The sequence below is a fragment of the Enhydra lutris genome, unplaced genomic scaffold (genome assembly GCF_002288905.1).
Source record: "Enhydra lutris kenyoni isolate GAN:26980312 unplaced genomic scaffold, ASM228890v2 scaffoldscaffold1, whole genome shotgun sequence".
NCBI lineage: Eukaryota > Metazoa > Chordata > Mammalia > Carnivora > Mustelidae > Enhydra > Enhydra lutris.
Genome location: NW_019154085.1, coordinates 29535113 through 29561169, shown reverse-complemented (window position 1 = coordinate 29561169; position 26057 = coordinate 29535113). Strand labels below are relative to the sequence as shown.

Sequence of the window (26057 nt, the reverse complement as noted above, 5' to 3'; positions counted from 1 at the left end):
CTGTGGCTCAGCTGCCCCTCACTGGCTCTGTACCTCGGGCAAATCCCATAACCTTTCCAACCTCAGTTTTCCTGTCTGTGAAATGGGTGATGATAGTGCCATCTCTCTGTCTCTCAGAGTTGTGAAGAGTAAATGACATCATATGGTTAAAAAGCTCAGCATGGGGCCAGCCAAGGAAATTTGAACCCAGTAGTGCCAGGCACCCAGAAACCAGCCCCTCCCCAGCCCCTCCCCAGCCCAGTCCAGGGCAGTCTGGTCTTCTCTCTGCATCCCACTCACTCCCCCTTTGGTCCTTCTTCCCTTCCTGGACCCACTTGCCTGGCTTTCTCCTCCAGGAAGGTGTAGGGTTTCTGAGGGGGCCCCTGCCGAAGAGTGGTACCCTCCGGCCCAGGAGAGCTGTGGGGACCACCCACAGGGGAGCTGGCCACCTCCTGGGCTGGGCTAAGGCTTCGTACAGTCACCTTGGTGGGCTCAGGAGGAGGTTCGGGGGCTGGGGGCTCGGGGGCTGGGGGCGCAGACACAAAGGAGGTTACCATATACAGGGGAGTAGAGGAAGATGCTGGCTTCACCCCCTGAAGGGTAGAGGCTGGGGTTGGGGTCCCAGTGTCAGGGATGGAAGACTGGGGCTCACCAGGGGTGGCCTGGGCACTGGGTGGGGTGGGCTCTGCTGTCTGGGCAGGCTGCAGGCCCCTGTGCTTTCGTGGGGGAGTCTGGGGTGGTGGACCCACAGCCTTGAGTGAGGACAAGGCCTGGCTGGGGGGCGCTGGGGGAGGCGAGGGGCCGGGAGCAGGTGGTTGAGGTGCTGGGGGAGTGGGAGTGGGAGCTGGGCTGGGGGTCAGGGGTGGGGCCAGTGAGGTAGGAGAGTGAGGAGGCGGGGCCCTGGCCGGCCCTGAGGTAACAGGGGCATCTTGGTGAGCAGCAGATGGCAGAACTGAGGAATCTAAGTGAAGACAAAGAAAAGCATCACCCTGATGCCCCTGGGCTGAAACTGGGGCGCTCAGCGGCCCCTCTGTTCTCTGGCCACCCCCATACCTCGTCCCACTGACCTTGTGTGCCCCTGACGATGACCTTCTCAGAAGGGTTGCTGAAAGGCCCTTGCCCTGCCCGGTTGGCGCAGGCCACACGGAATCTCACGGTCACACCGACTGGCAGGTGGGTCACGTTGTAGTAACAGTCGGGGATGCCTGAGCTCACAGGGTGCCAGACAGACTCCCCTGTGGGCAGCGGAGGAGGGGCTGAGGCCACAGAAGGGGAGGCCCAAGCTCCCAGGGCTATCCGTGAGGAACCCAGGGAGGGTGATCATGTCCTGGGCCTGTGCCTCTTCCGCCCCCTCCTCCCCCACTCCCCCACCTGCCCTGTCCCTCACCATCCACCCGCCGCTCCAGCGTGTACGTGCAAGGTGCCCGGCTGTCTCCCGGCTTCCAGAGCACCAACGCCGTGTCCTGGTAGGTCTGGGGCACCTCAGGAGGAGCTAACTTTCCTGGGATGCCTGGCAAGTGGAGGGGAGCCCCAGTGAGCCCCTATACTCAGCTTAGAGCCCTTCAAGCCCTACCCACCATGTGTCATCCCTGCGCACCGCCCCCCCCCACCCCGAGGTCCCAGCCCAGGCTCACGGGCCACAGCCACGGTGCAGGAGCTGGTGATGCTGCCCAGGACGTTGGTGGCCGAGCACTCGTACAGCCCCGCGTGTCGCCTGCCCGCCCGGGGGATGCTCAGCAGCTGCCGCCCGTCTTTGCAGGACACGATGATCACCGACGGCTCGGACTGCAGGGACCGCTTGTCTAGGGCCGGGAGGGGCACAGGGGGCTGCTGAGTGAAAAAGCACCCGTGGTCCTCCAGGCTCCCTCTCCCCCCACAGATGCCACCTCCCTGGAGCATCCCCTGGCCTTGGGCCCACTCGCTGCCCCCTCTCTGGGGGAGAAGAGTTCTCACCTTTCATCCAGGAGATGTGGGGGGCAGGGCAGGCCGCCGGCAGGCAGAGCAGGGTGGCTGCCTCGCCCTCCAGCAGCACCTGGTCCTTGAGTTTGATGTGGAAGACTGGGGGGAAATCTGGGGGGAGGACAAAGACAGCCATGGATCTGCGGGAACCCCGGCTCGCTGGCCACGGAGGAAGGCAGGTGCCTGAGAGTGCTGGTGCTGCCAGCAGGGAGCAGAGGGAAAGGGGATCTCTTCCCAGTCAGATGTGGGAAGGAGAACCCCATGCCGTGCCTTCGAGAGTTTTCTCTGGGGTGAGTATCACTCTCCCAGGGTGTAGAATTATCTTTTCCTTTCATTAACCTTGGAGGATGCTTGGGAGCTCCGCTGTATGTGAACCGCCCAGAGCGGGGCCTGGCACCACGTGAGTGCTCTATAAGCATGGGTTAAGTAAAATAAAAACAAATATGGAAGCATTAGGCTGATTAAAATTCCATAATACCCACTCCCCCTGAGGCACCACAGGGCAAGTGGCAGAAGCCAGTGACCTGAGCTGAGACTCCTGGGATTGAACGTTACATTCAATCAAAATGTGTCATCTCCAAAGACCTAAAGTCAAGGCAAATTCAGGGCACACCTTGGAAGTGTGTCAGCCTCCCCAACCCCTCGTCCCACCTGGGGTCTGGGGACACAGCCTTGGACCACATACACACTCCTTCAGGTCAGCTAAGTAGTGAGAGCTTCTGCAGGGACAAGAGACAGCACCTGAACGACCTTGGACCATGTATTTTTCTGTAAACGGAGGGAAACCGTAACACGAAGCTCTAGGCTTGCTGTGAGGATTGAGAGGTATGGGAGGGGCTTCGCGTGTGTATAACGTATGGCCGGTGCTCCTAAGGGTTAGCTTCTATCGCTGATGTGCTTAGGAGAGGAGCTAGGGACAGCTAGGGGACACCCGCCAGAGAAAGAGGCTCTTCCAGCAAAGCAGGCCTCCTGCTGGTGAATGCGACCACGGCTGGGCTGTGGACAGGCCAAGGTCTTCCCTGCATTTCTGCAGGCCAGGTGGCTCTTTGGTGTTTCGAGGATTTGCCTTCCTGCTCCCTGGGAAGTCTCTTTAGAAAACTCTCAATCTGGTCCCAGCCACTGGGGGCGTGGGGTAAGGGGGGCAGAGAGAGCTGAGGGGTCCACACATTTGGGAGCCCCAGCTACTGCCTGTCTGAGGAACTGGGAGTGGAGGTGGGGATAAGCTGGGCAGGGGAGGAATGCTCTGCAGGAGTGAGTATCAGGAGAGCCAGCATGACCTCTCCCCCAGTTTCGTGCTCCACCCCAGTGTTCCCTGAGGAAGGGTCGCACACCAAGGGTCCAACGACGCAAAGTAAATATAGTTTCACCCACGGCTGCCTCCTGACCAAGCAAGGGTACTGGGTAGGGGGAGAGGGGGCGGGCCGGGAGGAGAGGTGAAAGGTGACCCCAGCTCAGCCCTGCCAGTCCCGGCCCTATTTCCCCAGAGGCCAGCCCTAGTTGGTAAAGTGGACAGGGACAGCCTTCTTCCTGCAGGGAGGAGAAGAGGATAAGGTAAGGGGACACTGCCTCGGCAGGAAATCAGCCGCACAAGCAAAATGGAGCGGGGAGAGGAGCCCCAGTGGGAAGGACTCAGCTGTCCCCAGGCCTCAGGGCTGGCTTCTCTCTTTCTTTTCTCGCCTTTTCCACACCTGCCCCCACGGGCTGGCTTCCTTCCTCCCTCCTTGTGTGCTACAGCTCCCCCTGCTTTGGGGAAGACACCCAAGCTCCCCTGACCAGAGCTGGACCTGGTCACCCCAAACTCAGCAGAGGCACGGTGGGAGCGGTGCTGGGGAGTTCTATTAGGAAACTGGGGATGGATAAAGATCCTGCACAGTCTGGCCTGGAGGGCCTACTCCTGTCGGCCCACTGCTCTGGGCTGCCTGGCCCCATGAAGCCTTTGCCTGTGCTCCCTGAGTAAGGATCCTTTCCCAAGTAGGGGGCTGGGGTGGCCCCAGGTGGAGAATATCTTTCTCCCTGCACACTTGTGCAGAGAAACAGAGCAGCGCCTACCCCAAGTCCCCCTCCCCTCAGCAAAGAGCCCTGAAGGCTGCTTGCCGCCCCCGCCCCCCCCCACCCCCTATAGGGGCAGGGAGGATGGGGAAGGACAGCAAGGGTGTTCAGATCTATTGAGGAATGGAGAGTTGGGGCCACCACCCAGACTGCGGGCCTCTGGGCTGGGAGAGAAAGAGTGTCTTTGGGTGCCCATTCCAGCATACACGCGTGTGGGGCGGGGCTTTGGGGGCAGGGGCACCCTGGCCTGTGCTCCTTTCAGAACTATGCCCTGTTACAGCCGCTGAGGGTCTCTCGGGAGGGAGGAGGCTAGCCAAAGGAAGGTGTAAATCTGACGTCCCAAAGCCACCTCTGGGGTCTGGCTGCAGGGGACCACACAGCCCAGGCCCCTGGCTGCTGCCGCATACCACAGCAGCTCTGTGACTTGGCCGAGCTCCTAACGAGGCTCAGGCTGCTTCCTCACCAGGAAAACAGTGACCGTGGTAAGGAGAAACGCGTGCTAGGACACTCAGCATCTCTAGTTCGTGGAATTAGTTAATTCTGTTATTACTGCTGTTTTCCTGATCTCTGGTCCCTTCTGCTACGGCCAGGGCTCTTCATGGGGGACTCCACCCAGCGGTGACTGCCCCTGGGGCAGGGAGGCAGCTACTCACCCAGCAGGCCTCTTACCCGACTCACTGCGCACATACTGGTGACCCAAATCTTCCTGAGCACTGGCAGAGAGGTTTGGCTGTGAATAGCCCTTTTCCTTTCGTAGCCTCGAGAGGCCCCAGCGCCGCCGGCTTCGGCCTTCCCCAGGAGCTGTGAAGACCCAGACCCAGAAGCACTGGCCCAGCCAGTCCCTGAAAGCTCCCGCCTCCCAGCGGCCCTGGGCCCAGAGAAGCCACGAACTTGTAGCCACACACCCAACGCACCACCTCCGCCTCTCGGGCCAAGTCCATCCTCAGGGCGTCCAGCTCTTTCTCCCAGAGCACCGCCCCAGCGCCCCACGCTCCTCCGCACTCCGCGCCTGCATCCCCGCTCCATACCCTCGGCCTAGCCACCCGTGTGTCGCAGTCACCCTCCACGCCCCTTGGCCCCGCCCCCTCACCTGAGGAGCCGGACGTGCCGCTGGCCTCGGAGCCCAGGGACTCGGCGGAAGGCGTGCTGGCGCCGGCCTGGGCCGCCAGCTGGTTGTGCGGGACGCCGAGGCGCCGCAGACTCTCGCCCTCCGACGTGGCCCTGCGCAGCCGGCCGAAGAGCGGGGTGCTGCGGCCCGACGCGCCCCCCGAGTCCTCGCTGCTGCCGCTGCGCTGCAGCCGGCTGGACAGTCGCTCCAGCGTGGAGCTCAGCCTCCTGCGCACCGTCAGCACCGGTGAGCCCCGCGCCGAGCTGCCGCCCTCCGAGCTCTCCCCGTCCCCGCCGCGGGCCTCCCAGACCGGGTGGCGCTGCGCCGGCGGGGTCCGCCGCAGACGCTGGGACAACGACAGCGAGAGGCGGCGGACGAGGCCCGGCTCCCCCACCGCCCTGAGGTCCTGCACGGAGTGGGAGCGCTCGGGCCGTCGGACCAGCTCTAGGGGCGTCCCCGCTGGGCTGGGCCTGTACATGCCGTCCTCCTCCTGAGCCCCGCGGAAGGGGCCGCGCTCCTCGGAGCGCGAGCGGCTGAGCAGTCGCAGCCCCCTTGATAGGGGCGACTCTCGGCTGCGCTTGAACTTGGCCTCAAACACGGCCTCTGACTCCAGGTTCTCGATGCTGCTGCTGAGACGGCTACCTGGCCCGCGGGGCACGGTGGGGACCCGAGCTTTCTCCGCCAGCACCGGGTGCGCCCCAGCTGTAGGCACGGGCTTCTCAGAGGCTCCTGGAGTTGGGGAGGCCACCCGGGCAAACACAGCCGGGTGGGGTCTGGGCTCGGAAGGAGGCGCCCCAGGGCCCTGCAGGGGACCTTGCGTGTGGCCTGAGAGCTGGAGCGACTGCATGATCTGGGCATAGGGTGTGAGAGGGGGCGCTGGGCTTTGCGGAGCCACTGGGGGCTGTGTACGCTTGGCGGCTGGGGCTGGCTCTAGCTTGGGCTTTGGGCTCTTTTCTTGGGCAGGCTGGGGCGCCAAGGGTTGTGGGGCATCACTGGGTGTGGTGGCAGGAGGCTTCAAAGACTTGGGGACACTGGATTTAGGAGCGCTGGGTTTGGAGGCACTGGGCCTCGCAGGGCTAGGTGGCTGGGCCTCGCTGAGGGCAGACAAGGAAGGAGACTCCTGGAGCCTTCGGGCCCCAAGCCTGGCCACGGGGATCTCGAGGGGCGCCCCAGCACGGCGGTGCCGGCCCCGGGGCTCTGCCTCCCCCTGTGAGAAGCTGCTGCTCTTCTGCAGGCCCCATGTCTCAGGCGGAGGCTGGTGGCGCGGTGCGGCCTCGCTAGACGCAGCCCGGGCCAGGCGGGGATCCCGGGTGCGGCCCCCCCAAGCTCTCTAACAGAGGGCCCCTGAGGCCGCTGACTTTACCATCCTCGGGGCTGCCCCGCAACAGCCGCTGGCGCAGGGCCTGCAGCCTCTGGGCGTACTCGCCCTCCCCCAGGCCACCCCGGGTCAGGCGGGTGGCCCCCGGGCTGGGGCTTCGGCGCTGCGGCAGCTCCACAGAGGCTGCCTTGTGCAGGCCCCGGCCCGGCTCCCTTGGCCCGGCCCGGGGCAGGGCGCTCTCAGCAGAGCTGCCCCGCCGGAGCTCCCTCCGCTGGGGGCTGGACCCAGCTTGGGGCTCCTGGCCTGGGGAGGGGAGGGCCTCAGGGCTGGGGGCCTCCTGGTCCTGAGAGGGGGCCCGTCCCTGCTCCTGCCAGTCCATAGGAGTGGCAGCCCCAGCCTCTGGGGTCCCCAGGGCCTCATCTTCCGTGGGAATGTCGGTGAGGGACACCCGGGAGCCCGAGAACTCAGGCTGCAGTGGTCGGGGCACCGAGGGCAGCTCCTCCAGCTCTTCCTCTTCAGAGTCAGAGGAGGAGGAGAGCCCCCCGCTGGGGGGTGGTCTTCTGGGTACAGCTACCCACACCCGCTCTGGGGTTGCCCGCAGCAGCTCCGGGATGGGGCACAGCACCAGGTGGCACTTGTAGCTGATCTGGGAGCGCTGGAGACAGGGTCCTGGGGTCAGACCCGAGAGGGGCCTCTGGCGCTAGCCTGGCCCACGTGAGCCCACCTCAGCCCCAGGGGCCAGGGAGAGAGGCAGAGGGTCAGGGAACAGGAGTGAAGTTGGGGACTGAGACAATAAAAACTGGATGAAGACAGCTGAGCAGAAAGTGAGGGCACATGATAGGAAAACGGCAGAGTTAGAGGGAACAAGTGCAGAGGGAGAAGGAGGGAGGCCCAGAGGCAGGACCCAGGGACACTCACCTGCCACCTCCGGCGGGAAAGGAACAGCTTCAGGTGATCCGTGCTCACCTCTGCGCCCTTGGCCTGTGTCTGCAAACCCAGGAAAGAGGGCCTGAGGCAAAGTCCCCCATCAACTAGACCCTCAGAGTTTGGCAGTGGAGAGACAAAGTCCACAGGAGGGGACAGTGGACTGAGCAGCCTTGAGTCTGGGCTCCTGGGGGTCCCCTCCCCCTCAGATATGTCACAACTCCCACAGTCAAGGGGCCTATATAGGGACAAAATCCCTGAGCTTAACTGGAGTGGCAGAACCTCAGTGGTTCTCGGGCTGGGCTTTGGGGCTTACATCAGGGCTCATGGCCCTGTCCTGTTCCACTGGCTGCCCTCAGGAGCTGGGGATCTGGCCCCTGGTCTGGGCTCTGCTCCCCAGCTCACCATCTGTCCCTGTGGAGATCCAGCGTCCCAGACATCTGGAGCGTTGGTGGGCCAGACCAACACAGATGCTTCCCTCAGCCACCCACCCAGGCTGTCCTTTTCAGAGCTCATTTATGATCTGAGAGTCCAGGCTCCTACTCCAAAGAACAGATACCAGAATGACCTCAACCTTCAGTTGACCCAGCAGAACACTCAATGGATGATTTATTCAGACACTCTTTCTGGGTCATTTGCTGAACCCCACCCCTCTGCCTGGCATTGTCCCCTGCACCGCTGGGGTTTGAAGATGAATGAGTGAGCATTCTGGCTGCACGGAGCTCAAAATCATCAGGCCGAGCCAGCCAGGCCACCCACCAACTGCGGGGCGGGACAGAGGTGGACGCGCAGGAGAAAGGAGGACCAGGGCTGGTCTCAAGAGGCAGGGAAGAGCCTGCTGATGAAGCCCCAAGATGAAGGGTGCCCAGACCTGTGCCTTGGAGGCCATGATACCCCAGCTTGAGCCTCAGTTTCCTTAGCAGCAAAAAAGAAGTAATAATGTCTTCCTTCACGGAGTTGTTGAGAGGCTAACAGACCATGTGTATATAAACTGCTTATAATGACTACTGCACACAGTAGGTGCTCAATAAATGGAGCTGTTAACAATGTTCTCCCTCCTCCCACCTCTTGTACCACTGCCTTGCAAGACTAGACTCACTTTGAACCAAGGATGTTCTAGGGTCTCCTCAGCGGTAGGTCTCCTGTAAAGGAATGCAGGTTAAGTGAGGCAGCCCATAAATGGGAACACAGGGCCTGTAAGAAGTTGGGAGACTGAACACTTAAGGTCAGAGGCTGGGGCAGGAGTGGGGGCTGGCACGAGGGGACTCTGCAGGCAGGGGGCTCCTCAGGGCCCTGCACTCACAGCCGGTCCTGCACCAGCACTTTGATGAGGAAGCCCCGGGCCTCCCTGCTCAGGCTCAGAAATGTGGTCTCCTCGAAGGCCACGTTGTAGTTCCGAATGTTCATCAATGTTGTCCGATCATTTTCCCCAACAAAGGGGGAGATTCCCGTCAGACTGCAGAGGAAAAGGGGACTCGTGTGAGAGGGGGGCAGGGCCCTGGAGCTGAGGCAGGGGCTCCTGAGGGATGCCAGTGTCTAGGGACAGGGTCAGGCCCCCAGGGGCTATGGAGAAGGTAGAGGCTGGGGGATCCGAGCAGAAGGTGGTCTTTCAGACTCTTGCCTGTCCTGCCCCACCCCGAGCCCCCGGTAGGTGAGTCCTGCCTTGAGAACTGGGCGCCCAGTTCCCTGTCCTGGGCCCATGCTTTGGAGGACCTGTTGTGTCCCTCCAGTCATAGCCTGTCCCTGAGGTGAGGAGTCTGTGCCGAGGGGATAAGCGACCCTGAACCTGAGCTTCCCCCTTCCAGGGCCTGTTCTGAACACTCAGGGCCTCACAGTTCGCTGCCTAGATGGCACGAAACCAGTACTGGCCTCTCTCTGTCCAGCCTCTGAAGGAGGCTGCCAGTGTGCCCACCCTGTACGGATGAGCACAGTGACAGAGCAAGCTTAGGCTTCTAGGCTAGGGCATCCCCCTCATTCATGCATGAGGCCCCCTGCAGGGCAGCAAGGGGCAGGGGTGTGGAGGAGAAGGGGTGGGCTGCAGGCCCAAATAGCTCTCCTGTCCCAGGCTCTGGAAATGTTAGGGGTCAGCCTGCTAGGCGCTCACTGAAAACCGGGATCCTGAGTGCAGAGGGGTCCTTACCAGAGGAAGGCGACAACGCCCACAGGCCTGTGAGGAAAGGAGAGTAATAGATGGGTAAGTGGACAGCTGACATCCCACAAGAAGGCTGTCGTTTTCCGCTACCACCAATCTAGTGAGGAGGGGCCTCACTAGGTCAGATGGGTACAAGGATGCCTCCTCCAGAGAGGACTCTCAACCAAGAGGTCCTGACTTCCCTGGAAGAGTCAGGATCATGGCAGGGCCAGCCCAGGAAGCCCAGAGGAGTCTGGGAACCAAGGGGCCGTGTGTGCCTCACTACAGGGAGGCCAGGTGGCTACAGAGAAGGTTCCACACCTAGGGGTGATCAGGAGCCGAGGCTGGACAGGGCTAAGGCCTCGAGTGACTGGGTCCATTCTGGTGAGGGGCAGGTAGTAACATGGGCAAGCGGTCCCCGTGAGCTATGCCACCAACCTACTTCAGAGAAGGAAGCTGGGCTTGGTGAAGGTCCTCTCTGCCAGCATGCAAGTCCCCACCCAGCATGACACTAAGGGAAGCGGGCCCTGGCCACCCCCACAGCTCTGTGGGCCAGCATTATTACCAGATGTCGGTGACTCCAGACACAGGGGTCTGATTGACGATTTCGGGGGCCACGAACTCAGGTGTGCCGTACTGGCAGTACTGGGCCTCTCCTGGAGTCAGCTCCTGGGCATTCCCAAAGTCACAGATCCTCACCTGCTCTTCGCCCTCTGCACCATCCCACACCATCAGGTTCTCCGGCTGCAGAACAGCAGGGAAATCATGGGAGCTGAGTGAAGCGGGGAGGACGCCCCACCGCCTGCCTCGCATAGGGGCTGCCTGCTCCCCACTTCCCACCTGCACCTCACCTTGACATCCAAGTGCAGCACATGGTTCTGGTGCAGGTAGCATATTCCCTCCAGCACTTGCTGCATGTACGCCCGGATCTGTGGAAACGGGAGGCCCAAAGTCCGTGGGGAAAGGGTAGGACATTATGTTTGATCACTGCCAGAGCTGTGGCAAGAAGTCAGGCTACGCCTGAGAAGTGGTCTTCAGATAGCTGATAAGTAGGTTGAAACATAGATTTGGGATTTCTGAGATCTAGGGCCTCCAAGTACAGCTGCACAGGTTGTGCACAGCACAATTATAGGAGGGAACCATCTATATTATAATAAATAGAACTGTGCAGTATACAATTTATACTGCCCTACAGGGCAGGACAGCAGTGAGACTGAATAGAGTCTAGGTGGGACTCTTTCGGAGAGAAATGTCTGGGGAATGCTTATTTGAGGAGACTGGGAACCAACAGAGGTAGGTGTCACCACCACCCCTGGCCTATTCATGGCACAGATGGCAGGCCCAGGACCCGCCCCTCAGTTCTCAGAGCTCAGGTGGGTAAACACCAGTGCCCAACCCAACCCCTACCACCCACTGCCCTCACCTCAGACTCACACACGGTGGGTTTCCTGGCCATTCGCTCCAACAGCTCCTCTGTGCATCTGCGTCCCCAATCAAGGAGAAGAGTGACAGTGCCAACTTCTGGGCCATCCCTGAACAGTGCCCTCTACCCCTAGAGCTCAAGGCAGATCCCAGCTCTGCATATTTCTCCTTCCCCTTAAAGCACAGCTAATACCAGCCCACCACTGTGTCTCCAGCACCACCCCCCACCGTCATCAGGGTGCCCAGATGGGACCACCCTGCTCGACTTCTCATTTGCTGCAGGATCTCAGGCCAGTCACCCAACCTCTCTGAGCCTAGGTTCCCTCAGGCGTAAAATGGGGATGACATCTCTCAATGACCCTGTTAGATATTTAAAAAGATCAAGTTAGAGCAGAATTTTGTTGACTGTGGATGGACCTTCCTGCCTCTATTTGAGAATGACCCAGAAGCCCATGACAGGTAAGAGGGGCATGTGGCTGAGATCTGGGTTCTAACAGTGCCGACTGGGAGGCGGGGATGAAGGATATGGTCACCCTGCTAATGGGAGGGACAAGGGGACCACCCAGCATGCTACGCACAGTGTGGCTCTTTTGAACCCAAGGTCTCATGAGAGTCTAAAATCCATTCTTCGTGCAAACAGCCTCCCCAGTTCAGCTGGTGCCAAGGCTCATCTGAAACGGAGTCACTCTGAATGTACGGATAGACTGTCCTGCATTTCGTGCACATGCCTTTTGTTGGCGGGATGACCTTGGATGAGTCACTTAACCTCTCTATACCTCAGTTTTATCATTTGTAAAATGGGGATAAAATGGGGGCGCCTGGGTGGCTCAGTCGGTTGAGCGTCCAACTCTTGGTTTCGGCTCTGATCATCATCTCAGGGTTGTGGGATTGAGCCCCGTGTCAGGTTCCACATTCAGCACAGAGTCTGTTTGGGAGTCTCTCCCTCTCCCTCTGCCCCTCGCCCCGTCTCCCTAAAATAAATTAAAAATCCTGGAAAAAAATGGGCATAAAAAGATTCCACAAGATCACACAGGAGGATTAAGTAGGTTAATAGCTATTGAACTCTTAGCGGCTGCCAGGCACACACTGAGTGCTATGTAAGTTTAAGCTAAGAAAAGGCAGTGGAGGGACAGGGGCTAAAAACAGCTGGTTTTTGCAGAAGTCTCCAGAATCTGCTCTGTAAAGTCCTCACAAGATGCCTTCAGAACTCCCAGCCGTCCATGGGAACATTTCCTAAAAGGAGGCCGGTGCAGCCTGTCAATGGGGCCTCTTTGTAAAGTGTAAAACGTGTTGCTGATTGGCCACACGTCCCCTCCCCACCCGGCCTATCTCAGGATACAGCTCGGTGACGATGACCAGTCCCCGACGCCTCTCAAAGGCCTCATGGAAGTAGAGGACGCAGTCATGCTGGAGCCGGGCCAGCAGCCGGGCCTCCCGCCACGCTGATGCCTTTGGCTTGGCCTGGCTGGGGATGAACTTGGCCGCAAACTCCAGGCCGGAGCTTCGCTCCACCACACGCCGCAGGTAGGAGAAGGCACCCCTGGGTGATGACACAGGGAGGGGAGGGGCTCGCGGCACACCCCCCCACCACAGCACTCCCTGGCCTGAGAGCCTCAGACCCAGGCCCCCTTTGGTTCCCAGGCACCGCGCCCCCTCCCAGCCCCACACCTGCCAATCTCTTGATGGATGTCGTAGAAGTCGCTGAGTCTCCTTCCTCGCTGTTCCTCCGCTTCCCTGGCCCCCTCTACCTCCATGGCTGTCTGAACTGGGGAAGAGATGCTTGGTGTTAGGTGGGGTGGGCAACAGAGGGATGAGGGCAGAGACAGGGCCAGGCGGGGCGGATGGAGGAGACAAAACAAGAGCAAGAATGTCAGCCTGGGATGGGGTGCCGGGGCTGGAAGATAGGGGTGGTGGAGGGGCGAAGGGCCTGGTGAGTGGCTCCTGGCCCGGGGCTCACATTGCCTCCCTGAGAGTAAGTGCTTTGCCCTCCTCCCCTTGCATGCGCACCTGAACGCACAGCCAGCTCGGCTTTGCAGGAAACCTCCCCGGCGGGGTTCCGGGCGGTGCAGGTGTATACCCCTCCATCCTGGGTCCCCGCGCTGAGCACCACCAGGGAGCACTCATTCTCTTCGTATACAAAGCTCACGTGGCTACTCTCGGTCAGCAGCCCCTCGTCCTGCAGAGGCGGCCGTCACCTCCAGCCCAGGCCTGGCTTTACTGCCCCCCCGGACCCACCTCCATGTCCATGCCTGACAGCCAGTCTCATCCCCACCGCGAGCCGAGGAACTCTTCGGCCCCAGGGCCCCAATACTATCTCTGTCCTAAGGGCTTTGCTCACAGCCCTGGGAGCCTTGCTCCCTTCAGCACCCCGAATCAGCTCCACTTTTATCTCCCACTGATAGCCCTGTACCTCCCAGTTAGTCCCCTGGTTCCTGAAACATGTACCAGCATCACATGGAACCCTGGGTCCCACTCTCTTCTCCTAGCCACACCTCTGACAACACCTCTGTTCTTCTCTGTCCAGGTTCCCCTCCTCCTAAGGTGGCCAAGACTCCTCCTGTGCAAAAATCGGTCCTCTCTGACCCGCAGACTCCCAGCCGGCCCCATGCTAGAACCCCCCCACCGAGGCCTTTGTCACCCTCTGACCTTGTACCACATGATGTCTGGCAATGGCTTCCCCTCCACCACCACAGCGAAGCGAGCGGTCTCCCCAGCGCCCACCTCCACGTCCTCCATGATGGACTCAAACCGAGGGGCCTCTGAAACACACAGTGCAGGGTAGGGGGTGGGGGGGAGAGGTGGCAACAAAACTGGGATCACGAGGTCCTGTCTTCTCAAGTCCCTCTCCAAGTTCTCCCTCAGCAACGGGCCCAGGCAGAACACCAGCCAGCCCCCCCCCCCCCCCGAGCCCCCAGAGCCCCCCCCCCCGCCCCTGTACATCCACACGTGATGTTCTCCAAATCTCAAAAGACCTAAGCCATGGGGTGCAGCCTTGCTTTGTTGGACCCTCCGTGTTCATCTGCCAGCTTTGAAACTAGATTTTCACACACAAAAGAAATCTGGATTTCCTGCCTCTCTGGAAAAATCAGGATTGGGCAATCCTGAGCCTCTTCCCTCACTGCATTAATGGGCTGGCGCGGAGCGGCTTGATGCTGCCCCCTGTGGGTGATCGCTCTTCTGCATGGCCCTGTCTCTGGCTTTACCTGCGTGGGCCCGCGCAGGCTGCCCAGGCTGTGTGCCTGAATTCAAATCACAAGTGGCACTGCCTCTACCTTGAGGTTTTATCTCTGAATCTTATTTAAATGTTTAAGCAGGCTTTTGCTATCCGGGAGATGGCAAGACCAACAAACAGGTACCGATTCTCAGTTTAGCTCTCCTGCACGTGACTGTGATTTCATTCTCTAAGCATATCATGCAGTGGTGTTATTTCCTGGCAAAGAGGCTTCTAATTCTCAGGATGGAATTAAATACATATTCCAACGTGCTTTGTGGAGGAAGCAGTGACTTCCCAGCGCCCTGCCTCCTGAGCGTGTTTGAGGATCTCAGCTTTAAGAGGCGTGGCAGAGTAGCCCAGAGGGATGAGCCAGGCGCTGGGCAGGGACGGCCACCCATCCCTGGCACGTAACCTAATTTTACACAGATAAGAGACACTACCGTGGGGACAGATATGGTGGGAAGAAGCCATTCCATGGGCCCTGCCTGGAGGCTGGGGTGGGGGGTAGCCACAGGGTCTGGAGTTTGTAAGATCCAATCCCAGGCCTGTTCTAGTTCTGGCCGGCTGGGACGCTGTCTGTCTGTCTCTCTTTCTCACTCTCTATCTCGGTCACTGACCCAGCCAGTCTGGGCTACAGGGCTCTTGGTGGCCAGGGCCTCCCCAAACCCGAGGGCTTTTCCTATATCTGGGAAGAGAAAGGAGTCCTGCTGATGGTATGCTCCAGGAGCAAAGTGGCAGGTTGAGTACGAGGTGCCAGGAGGTGTGTGTTGGGACAGGTGCTGGGACAGGGAGGAGACAGGGACCCAGCCAATTGGTGCCGCCCCCCTCCATCTCCATCAGGGCGAGCAGGGCTCCCCCATCTCTCCCTCACACACCCTGCTGCCACTTCTCTTCTACTTTAAAGATCCCTTCCCACCCCTCTAGGAATCTGGTTTCTAGTTTAGAGGTTGCGGGGGCCACTCTGTGAGGGTGAAAGTACTGGAAGGTTTCAAATGAACTTGAACAGTTTTTTAAAAGCACCAGCAAATGTGCACTTCTCCACCATAGGATTGCCTGTGCTCCCTAAAATGTCACTTTCTTTGCGTTTGGTCGGAATTGTATCTACTCAGCAGGTAACACTGTTTAGCTCATGCTGATCTGAAGTTCTGAGTGGCAGTTACATATGTCTAGAGTTAATTAACAAACTGGAAAACAAGACAATTACTACTTAATGCATGCCTCCGGTTGAGAGATGACATCTTTAAAGGAAAAATTATACAAAGGGTCCTCACCGCAAAGGTTGGGAGGCTCTGTCAAAAGGGCTTGTGCAAAAGGGTGTGCAGGGGCCCCAGATCTGGGGGACTGCCGATCAGCTGTGCCCGCTTGGGGCCTTTTCTTTTTGAAATTGACTTGGTCTCCCCATGCCTGTTATATTTGAGGTCCTATATCCTGTTGTGTTTAACACAGGATGTTAGGAGCACGGTCTGGCTCTGGAGTCCAACATGCACCCGGACTTGAATCCCAGTTCCTGTACTTAGGAGGCTGGGGGACCCTGGGCCTGTGACTTAGCGTACTCTCTGAGGCTCAGTTTCATGTTCTGTAAAATGAGGATAACCAACCACATCTCGCTGGGTTAATGTAAACATTCCTTGAGGTGATACGTGGAAGGTCCTTCATGCTAAGCCTGGCACGTATCAGGTGTCCTCAGTAAATATCTGATGAGTACTATCTCTGTTACTTCCACTAGCCCTGGTATAACAGCCGTTTGATGGACAGGCCTGACAGGTAGGCATGAGGAGCAGATTGTGGGCCTCAGAAGGAGGAGAAGGAAGAAGGCCCGCTGTTACCCACCTGCCAGCTCCAGGGTGACCGAGCAGGCCTGTGTGCCGTGGCGGTTACGGGCCGTGCAGGTGAGGGGCCCCATGTCTCGGCGGCTCACCCGGCAGATCCGAAGACAGTACTGGTCATCATCTGGCTGGCTCAGCTCATACACCCCTGCCCGCGCCTCTAGGAGGGCCCCTCGGCAGCTAAGGGACACATGACAAGGAGGTCACCCAGGATCCAGCCACAGGGGAGTCAGGCCAGGATGGCCGGAGCTGGATGGCCCCATGTGGGAAGTGAGGCACGCCAGGTGGGGCCCCACCTCCTCCAGACGACCTGGGCCTCCACATGGTTGAAGGTGACCGTGATGCTGGCAGGCTGTCCCTCCACCACATACACGACATCTGGCTTGTCCAACACGGCAGGTGCCTCCTCCAGGGGTGGGCCTGGCCGGATGAGAGCGCAGGCTGAAATTGGACTTAACACCAGGGACTTAGCACACTCTACGTTTTTACCCTCTTAACCACCACCGGAGCTCCATGTTTACAGACGAGGAAGTGACGTTCAAAGAGGGTTCAGCAAGTTGTCTAGGATACGCAGCCAGGAAGTGGCAAAGCTGGGACTGCACCCCGCCATCCCCCCGTCCGCTTGTCTGATCCCAGAGCCTCAGCCTCACCCACCATGTATGCTGCCATCAGGAGAAAGAAACGCTCGGACTGGCTGAGGTCACTCCCAGACACAGCAGGTCCAGACCAGCCCTTGAGTCTCCACCACCAAGAGCTGGTTCTCTGGCCCTGTAGCCTCCACCCCACCTCCGGAGGGGCACCCAGACTCACCACGCTCCAGGAGCTGTGCTGGCTCGGAGGGGGGTGAGGGCTTGCTGCTGCTCTTGATGGTGGTGCTGAGGACCCGGAAGATGTGCTGGACCCCCTTACGCAGCCCCATGGCTGCCCACCCAGGCTCCCGCAAGCCCGTGGCCAGCACTGTCCACTGGTCCGAGCCTAGAACCTGGTGCTGCACGGTGTAGGTCAGGGCATCTGGGTCTGTGGGGAAAGCAGCTGCTGGAGGTGGGCATTGCTGGGACACCCCCCCCAGCCCCCCATTCAACTGGCTCAGGACCTAGAAACTCCTCATTAGCCTGCTCTGAGGACCTGCCTCAATTTCTCCTGTTGCTTCTGCCCCCCCCCCGCCCCCGATCTGCTCTTTCCAACCACTGACCTGGCCAGCCATGCTCAGAGCCAACAACATGCCAGGCATGGGTCCAGCTACAGACACGGAAGGAGGGAACTTAGCTCATATCCCAATTCCTTGCTATTGCCTGAGGTGGGGAAACTGAGGCACAGAGCAGGAAGAAGTCATGCCCAGGGAAGGGGAGGGCATTCCCAGGATCATGAGCCAAGCACCCAGTCCCTCCGAGAAAGGGAATGGGCCTTTCTCGTGGCCTCTCCTGACACACAGCCATGGCTTTATCCACCTTGAAGAGGAGACTGGCCAAGCGGCTCCTGGCCACGTTCCCAGTGTTCCATGCTTACCCTCCACCAGTGCACTTCTCTGGGCCTTAACCCCCAGCCTGGCTCCTTCGGTGCCCCTGCCTGAGCCTGCCTGCATCCCATCCCCACCCAGGAGCCCCGTGGGGCCTGACGCACCGATGGCCATGTCCAGACCCCTGGGAGGGTTCCACGTGAGCGTGATCATCCTGCCAGTCACAGCCACCACCTGTGGGGCGCCATCTGGGGGGCCTGGAACCACATCTGAAAGCCACAGGTCGGGGGTCTGCCATGTTCCTCAGGGCCCCATGGGTCCGCAGGTTCACCAGGCCTCGGGATGGTGGGCCAGGGACTGGAGGCACAGCCACAGTGCCGGGGGCAAGGCCAGACAGCTCCCCGGGGCCCAAGGGTAAGGGAGCCGGGGTGGAGGCCCCGCTCTCACCTGGGCCCCTGGGGAGGTCCAGTGGTTAGGCTGCAGATGCAGCAGACCAGGAAGACGTGAGCCTCACCTGTGACATAGAGGTGAGCATAGCACGCAGCTTTGCCCAGCTTGTTGGCGATGACACTCTTGTAGACGCCGGCATGCTGAGGTCCCACAGCAGGGAACACCAGGCGATGGACATCCCTGTCTGGGGGGTGGGGGACACGATGATACCGGGCCTGAGCCAGGAGGATACTGGGTGGGCCCATGTCCCCAGAGGCCTGGCCCTTTACTCCTTACTGGCTGTAGGGGGCAGGCGAGGGGGCAAGAGTGGGGCAGATGGTAAGAAGCATGTCCACCTCATAGCAAAGCCAAAGTCCAGGCTGTCAAGGCTACACCTGCAGGCACGTCCCTTCTTGCCTGTCCCTCCAATGACTTCTCATGCTCCCCCCACACTGATTCCGCCTCCGAGCTCCTGTCCCGTTCACAGCCCCACATCTCTGCATCTCTGGTGGTCACACCTCGGCATCAAAGTACTGACCGGGTTTTGTCCCTAAGGCCCCTCCGTCAGTCCCCTCTCCATCCCCATGGCTGCTGTTGTCCCACCTGCAGCACAGCGCCCATGACCGCCCTCCACCAGCGTGGTCCACACTCTGCCAATGGCCCCACATGTAACCCCTCGACCTGGAAACCTTTCAGGTGCCCCCTGCATGCGGGCTAGCATCCAGAGCCTCAGCCCAAGAGCCCATCCAGCCACATCTCCTGCCCTTCCTCCTGCAATTCCTCCAACCCCGACAAGCCTTTAGGGTCCTGCACACACACAGAAGTTCCATCTCCAAGCTTTTGCTCACAAAATTCCTCCATTCTGGACTCTTCCTCTCCTACCTAAGGCCTTCTCCTTCAAGACACAGTTCAAGCAAGTGCCAGCCTGGGAAGACTTCTCTGTACCCCCATCCCTGACTGCCTCCCCAGGACCTCCAGTGTCAGGCCCACACTGCATGGGGTGGCCCTCCCTTTCTACTTGCATGTGCCATGGCTGCTTAAAGACAGAGCTGACATGTCCCGTCAGGCCCAGACCCTGATGCCTTACACGTAGTCAGTGCTAAGGATGTTATATTACAAATGGTAATAGGAGTTGTCTGTTCTGGGCCCAGCAAACGCCAGCTACTAAATGTATGGTTTTTTTCCATAATCCTTTCAACAACCCTGCAAAATTATCCTCATTTTACCAATGAGATCAGAGACATTAATGGACTTGTCCGAGGTGACACAGCTAATAAATGATGGAGCCATGCCTTGAACTTGCTTCCCTCTGCTTCTGAACTTCCCTCTCGATGCTGTGATCCCTGAATGATGATAAGGAGGCCATCTCAGGCGGGGATGTGAAGGGGAAGAGGCTGGCCTGTCCTCCTGCACGTCACAACCATCCCCAAACACCCCTCCCTTCTCTGACCGGTTATCTCCCCATGGAACAGTCACCCATTCATTTATCTCTGCTGACACTATTTATAAAGGAAGACAGACCAGAGGCTGCCACCGACCCCAGATACAGAGAGGAGTGGGGACGCCAGCTCAGCTCCCAAGAGAGACACCCGACCTGGGCCTCAAGGAGAATGAGACAGGAAGCGTGTGGGCTGAGCAGACAGCCCAAGGTGGCGGTGGTGGGGTGGTGGCGGTGGCCAGGGGACGGGTCAGAGCCACAGAGCTGACTCTGGAGAATGGGGTGGGGACATGGGGGGCAGGGGTCGGTAGCGTGCTTAGGAGGTAGCCTCAGAGTCAAAGGGGCTGTTCCCATCCCTGTGTAAGTCTCTGTTTCCCTGTTGGCAAACAGTGCTACCAGTCCCTGCCCTCCTGGCCCTTGATGAGGAAGCTGAGTGCTGGGCCTGGCACTCACATAGTGTTTGAGAGAGGTGAGTTCTGCCCCACTGCAGCTGTAAGAGGAACCTATCTCAAGACTCAGATTCCTTCGAGGATGGAACTGAGACGCTCCCAAGAGAAACAGCCCCAGGCGGAGAGCACAGGGTCCTGAATCTGGTCCTCTGTGTTCCTCCCCTGGCTCCTTTTCTTTACCCGTTGTTGTTAACAACCCTGGCTGAGCAGCCTCTCAAGGCCAGACACTGCCCAGGCTGGCCTTTTCACTGAAACTTCTCAAGGAGGGCGTGAAGAGCCCTGCTTTATGAACAAGCAGCCACAACAGCAGTAACAGTAAGATGATCCTTCGCTGACCACTCGGTATTCGCCAGGCCCCCCTTAGGTGCTTCGTGCATATTAACCGATTTCATCCTTATGGTGAGCCTATTGCAGATGGGGAAACCAAGGCACCGAGGGGTTCGGTAACCTTGTCATTGTCTTGCTGCTGGTCAGCAGCAAGTTGTACACCCATCCAGTACGTGCTAAGGGGGACACCCAGGCCTAGAGCGGCGACTCCACCGATGGGGCTGTGCAGCTCGAGGAAGGAGACCCTGACCGCACAGCCCCTCCGCGCCCCCTCCCACAGGCGCCTGCCCTTGCGCAGGCTAGAGAAGGAAGGCTCAAAGGCAGGGAGAGCGTGAAGGCACCACGAGCGAAGAGGGTGCTGGAGGGTCCCTCTCTGAACACATACACTGCGTCATGCGCCGGTCGTCGCTGCTCTGGATGCGGTGGCCATTGTGGAACCAGCTGATAGTGGGGTAGGGCAGGCCAGTCACCTGGCACTCCAGCATGGCTTCCTTGGCCAGGCCCACCTCCAGATCCTGTAGTGGCCGCAGGAAGTCGGGCATGGACAGCCGCTCCAGCTCACCCTGCTCTGGCTCCTCGGGGATAGATGGCATCTTCTCTAGCTTCGAGCTGGAAGAACGACACGGCTGCCCAGAGGCCTCCCACCACGGGGCCTGGGCACCGCGGAGGCCGCACTGGCCTCCCCAGGAGGCCCCCCTACCTGGGGCCAGTGGCGGCCGTCCGGGGTTCCTCCACATAGAGCTGGGCCGAGCACTGGGCCTGGCCGTGCGTGTTGGTCGCACTGACCGCGTACAGCCCCTCGTCCTCACTGCCCACGTGGGCGATGTGCAGGGAGTGCAGACCTCCATCCTGCCGCAGCCGCAAGTTCTCGCTCTCCTCCACCTGGCGGCCTGGGGGAGGATGGGGCAGGAGTGCCGAGCAGGCTCAGCCAGGGGACCAGGGCCTGTGAACCTGAGGGCTCCCCCCACATCTGCAGGGTGGAGGGCTGTACCAAAATGAGTCCAGGTGACCGACGGGGGCGGGCTGCCGCTGATCTTGCAGTCGAAGCGGGCCGCGCGGCCCTCCAGCACCTCCACGTCCTCCAGCAGCCGAGTGAACAGGGGCGCCAGCGAGGGCCGCACGGTCAGCCGGGCGCTGCAGGTCAGCTCGTCTAGTGGAGAGGGGTCGGTGCTGTGGCAGGGAAGGCCATGGAGCCCCAGGCACCCCAACCGAAGGGCCCACCCGTATACCGGGCAGGGAAGGGGACCTGCGCTCAGAGCTGGGACTGAACACAGCCCGGCGAGGTCCCCAGACACTGGAGCAGTGAGGCAGTGGGCAAGACCCTAAGATCTGGCTTTCTCAGGAGGGTAGAGGTCAGCAAGGGTGGGTGGCAGGGAAGCCATGGCTGCCGGGACCACAACAGGGGCCCCTCCTCATCGCCCCTTGCCCAGCCAGGATGGAGCTCAGCTGGGCTCTAAGAGAGAGGTCTGGAAGCCAAACCCAGTTCCTCCTCCACACCTTTCCCTTGCCCTTGGGGAAGCTTTCTTCTGTGCCTGGCTGGGGCCCACACTCCGTCCCTCTCATCCCAGACCCAGAGCAATGCTCCTTGGCCCTAAGACACCAGCCCACAAGAAGTCTTCTGGGGCAAATAAGAGCCCCTTCCACCGCCCTGATCCTCTCCTGCTTGCAAAGGCTCCAGAGTCACCTTAGGCGCTCATCACCACGAGCTGGTGAGGCATCATCTCTGCTCTTCAAAGGAGGACGGGGACCAGGTCAGAGATGTCGTTCATAATAGTAATGGCTGACATTTATAATGCCGCCCTTTGCCAGGCTTGTGCCGTACTTGGCCCATGACACACATTAGCTCATTAATCCCGCTGGTCCCCCTACACAGGAGCTTGTCTCACGATCCCTTTTTCCAGACGGGGAGTCTGAAGCTCAGAGAGATGAAGTGACGTGTTCAAAGTCACGTGGCTGTCTGCGGTAGGGCGGGAACTGGAACCCAAGTCCGGGTGGGCTGGCTAGACCACAACAGACTGGCTGCCTATGGGGTCACCAGCTCGCACGGACACGGGAGGAGGCGCTCTGTGCCAGAGACCACTCCCCACGCAGATTCTGCCCACGCAGGTGCACTGTCTTATCTTGTTTAGACCCCCGCTCCCACCCCTCCAGCCCCCAACCTGCGGCTCTCGGGGCCCCCTGGCAGCCCCAGGGCCCAAGAGGGCAGTTACCTTTGGCCGTGCTGAGCTTGCAGGTGTAGACGCCACTGTCATCCTCGTGCACAGACGTGAGCAGCAGCTTGCATTTCCGGCCATCGAAATGCATCTTGCACTTGAGAAGGGCCGGCTGTAGCAGACGGCCTCGGCAGAGCCAGTCGCCCTCCACGTCGGCAGGACCCGCCACCAGGCACTCAAACCGCGCCATCTCCCCGGCCCCCACGTCCACGTCCTGCAGGGGGGCCAGCACGGCCAAGGACCGGCTTTCAGGGTGTGCTGGGGGGGGGAGCGGCCACAGGGGGCACGCATGGAACAGAGACACAATGGGGCAAGGGAGACACACACACGCACACACAAAGAGACAGACAGATACAGAGAGAGAGATGCGTTTTTTTCCTTTGGAGACAGGGAAAGCCCGTCTGCCCGGCCAGCCCAGCAAAGAGCTCCAGAGCCTGGCTCCAGGAGGGCCACCCAAGCTGGGCCAGGGAGGGTGAACTCAGGGGAAACAGGAAGGACTCGAGGGCAGGGAATCTGAGAGGGCCACGTAGGGGCAGAGACGGCGGCGGAAAAAAAAAAAAAAAACACAGCACACCAGCTGGGTACAAACTGGACTTTATTTGAGCTAAGAAACAGCTTTGTTCAAATGTCTTCACACCCACGACAACAGGCCCTTACTCTTTGGCCAGCCCCGGCTAACACCCTCATTCCCAGACAGAGCATCTTGGGCCCTGACAGTGAACAGGGGAGTCCCAGATGAGCCCTGAACCTGCCCAGAGCGGGACTGGGTCAGGCCTCCTCATCAGCGTAGGGCCTGAGGGCCTCTGGCTTTTAGTGTCTTGTGAAACAGAAAGTGTTGTGCCATTTGAAACCCGTTTCTGGAATGGTGAGTGCCCGGTCCCCTGCGTCATGAGCCCCTTGTCAACAGCCTCCTGCCTCTCTAGGCCCCTCCAGGCTGCGGGTGCTCTGCCCTGTCCTCTCCCGCCCTGCCTCCGCCCACATCGGCTCCAACGCATCCTTCCCTGACTGTCACAGACACACAGACAGACAGATAGACAGACAGGGCCTGTAGCAGCGGTAGCACATGCGCTCGCTGGGTGCTCCCCTGCAGGGAGAGACTGGGGTGGGGGGCGTCTTCATACCCCTCATGGCAGCCCCTTGCTGGCACTCAGTCCATGTGGGGGCTCCCAGCCCGCCCAGCCCTATGTCCACTTGGGGGGGAAGGGTCCCTAGGGGCCCACAGGCTATCCCAGGATGCTGCACAAGGTGGGGAGGGGATGGAATGGGAGGCTGGGACAGGGTCCGGGCCGGCGGGCCGGCAGGGCCTGTGGGCAGGAGGCAGTGAAACACAGCGAGGTCCGAGAGGTGCCTGAGACAGGGGCGCAGCTCGGAGGGCAGCGGGGGGGAGCGCAGGCGGCCCCCTGAGCTCACTCGCCTGTGTACAGACAAAAACCTCAGTCAGCAAGCGGCAGGTTAGTGCAGCACGCGCACACGCACGCACACGCACGCCACGCAGACCTGGCTAGGGCCCCTCTGCATGGAGAGTGGTCTCTAAAATGGCCAGCGCGCCCTGCCACTCTCGGCTCCCCCCACATCAGCCTGGAGATGGGGAGCCGCAAGCCAGAGGCTGGGAGGGTCTCTGGGGTTCCTGGACAGGCAGAGGCCATGGGCAACCAGGGAAAAGGCATCCACAAGCATCGGGGCACCCAAAGCCTAGGGGATGTCAGGAGGAACCCCAAAGAAAGAGAAGCACCGAGACACGGGTTAACACAGAGAAGCGAGGCAGAGCCAGACCCTGGAGGGGAAGGAAGAGGCCAGGGAATGGGGGCCAGATACGGATGCAGGGAGAGCTGAAGGTTTCAGAAGCCAAGGAAGTGGCAGCCCCAAGAATGGGAGGCACTGGGCGGGTGACTGAGGCAGGCAGTACCCAGTGGAGGTGACCATGACTGTGAGAGTCGGAGCTCCAGCAGGGGCTGGGGGTATCTGCAAAGCTCTCCTAGCTGGCCTCTACCAGGAAGGGAGGGATGATGGCTGAGTGCAGAGCTAAGGAGGGGCCCCCAGCCCTGAGTTGCTCACAGGGAAGGTGGAAGTAGAAGGCAAGGTTGATGACCAGCCCTAGGGAGGAAAACCACCAGCCCCCCAAGGGCAGCCTGGTTGAGGCCTGCCTGCTATCCCCGTTGCCTGAAAGGTCCCCTGCCCTTCTGTCCCGACTCCGGGGGCCCAGCCCTCTCCACATTCCACGGTCCTGCTCACCCTGGCACCCCTAGGGTCCCTCCAGTGCTTCAAGCCCAAGTCACCCCAAGGGCCCCTCCGAACGGGTCCACCTATCAGACTCTCCCCACTGCCACCTCCAACCACAACAGCTTCTGCACAGCAATGGGACGGGTAGGAGGGCAAAGGGGCAATAGGGGAGAGGCAGGGTGGGTGTGAGGGAGGAGCCTGGAAAGGGCAAGGTGACAAAAGCTTGGAAGAGGGTGGGGAGGGGACAGCTGATGGCAGGAAGCAGGGTCTCTCTCTGGCTAGCATCAGAGACAGGTGTGACTGAGCAAAGGGAAGGCCATACTGCATAGTAGGCTCAACAATGAACTTGCTGTGTGGCCTTGAGCAAGTTCCTTCCCCTCTCTGTGCCTCAGTTTACTCAGCTACAGTATAAGCAACCAACTATGGGATCTCTACGGCCTGTTGTGACATCCTCCATCTGAGGTTGTGTCAAAGTTGGCATCTGAGCAGGGAAGTGGCCAGGGCTAGGGCGGGGGTTCGGGGGGTTCATGGAGAGTGTGAGGCACTCACCTCTGACCTCCAGGCGGGCCTCACACTGCCGGGCGCCATACTCGTTGACCGCTTTGCAAGTGTAGAAGCCAGCATCGGCCCGCTCGGCCGCCAGGATCCGCAGCCGGCACAGCCCACCCTCTGCCTCCTCGGCGAAACGCCGCTGGTCTGGGCGCACAGGCTGCCGGTTTCTCAGCCTATCGGAGGGACAGGAACTCACTCTGGGGGCCCAGGCCCTGACCTGCCCCTGCAGGCGCCTCACATCATCTACCCCCTTCCCAGATCTGTCCTCTGGGCTACAGGGCCAAGTTTTCACCCTCACTCTGCCATCCCAGCCCTCCACCAGCAATTTCCAGAACACCTCTGCCTACTAGGAACTTGCCCGTCTTGGAACCTAACCACAACTATTCAGCTCTTAATAGTTCTGAAACGTCTTTGTGTTTTATTTTTTATTTTTTATAATAAACAGTTTTCCCACTTCCTGAAAGGGATGAGAAATAACTTATAATGTTAAAAAAAAAAAATCACACATGGGACTGGCTAATCAATGACAAATGAAAACTAGGACCTAAACTACTAAGAACCTAAGCAAACAGGAATCAGGGTCCCAGGCACCCGGGAGAAAGCTCTGTAGTCTTCAGCCCCCGGCTTTGGCAGCGCAGAAACAAACTTATGCCCGGGGCCTAGCACAGGGCTGGGTGCAGAGCAGGCCTCAAAAATCACCCCGCTGGGCTCCTGGGTGGCTCAGTGGGTTAAGCCGCTGCCTTCGGCTCGGGTCGTGGTCTCAGGGTCCTGGGATCGAGTCCCGCATCGGGCTCTCTGCTCAGCAGGGAGCTTGCTTCCCTCTCTCTCTCTGCCTACCTCTCTGCCTACTTGTGATCTCTGTCTGTCAAATAAATAAATAAAATCTTTTAAAAAAATTAAAAAAAAAAAAAAAATCACCCCGCTGTCGCCTGATGGCGGTGCGCGAGGGCAGCCTCCTGTGAGAGATGACTCCGCCCATTCATCCCCAGCAGGACAGACAGGAGACCTTTTGTTACCCAACCCTCCTCCCCTCCCGCCCCCCC

General features: G+C 59.9%; 1 protein-coding gene across 1 annotated transcript in view; it reads right to left on the bottom strand.

Annotated features, from left to right (window-relative positions):
- The window catches only part of LOC111142086 (SPEG complex locus), a 55342-nt gene that overhangs the window by 2804 nt on the left and 26481 nt on the right, over positions 1-26057 (bottom strand). The window contains 29 exon segments of the mRNA XM_022495040.1: positions 319-940; positions 1047-1214; positions 1367-1489; positions 1614-1781; positions 1933-2049; positions 4657-4788; positions 5078-6416; positions 6418-7068; positions 7332-7400; positions 8437-8479; positions 8641-8793; positions 9478-9504; positions 10034-10212; positions 10320-10397; positions 10892-10949; positions 12230-12430; positions 12559-12655; positions 12898-13066; positions 13537-13649; positions 15935-16110; positions 16227-16350; positions 16741-16947; positions 17551-17655; positions 17901-18020; positions 20415-20638; positions 20730-20919; positions 21021-21179; positions 22240-22500; positions 25012-25187. Coding sequence (XP_022350748.1) covers positions 319-940; positions 1047-1214; positions 1367-1489; positions 1614-1781; positions 1933-2049; positions 4657-4788; positions 5078-6416; positions 6418-7068; positions 7332-7400; positions 8437-8479; positions 8641-8793; positions 9478-9504; positions 10034-10212; positions 10320-10397; positions 10892-10949; positions 12230-12430; positions 12559-12655; positions 12898-13066; positions 13537-13649; positions 15935-16110; positions 16227-16350; positions 16741-16947; positions 17551-17655; positions 17901-18020; positions 20415-20638; positions 20730-20919; positions 21021-21179; positions 22240-22500; positions 25012-25187 — 6249 coding nt within the window.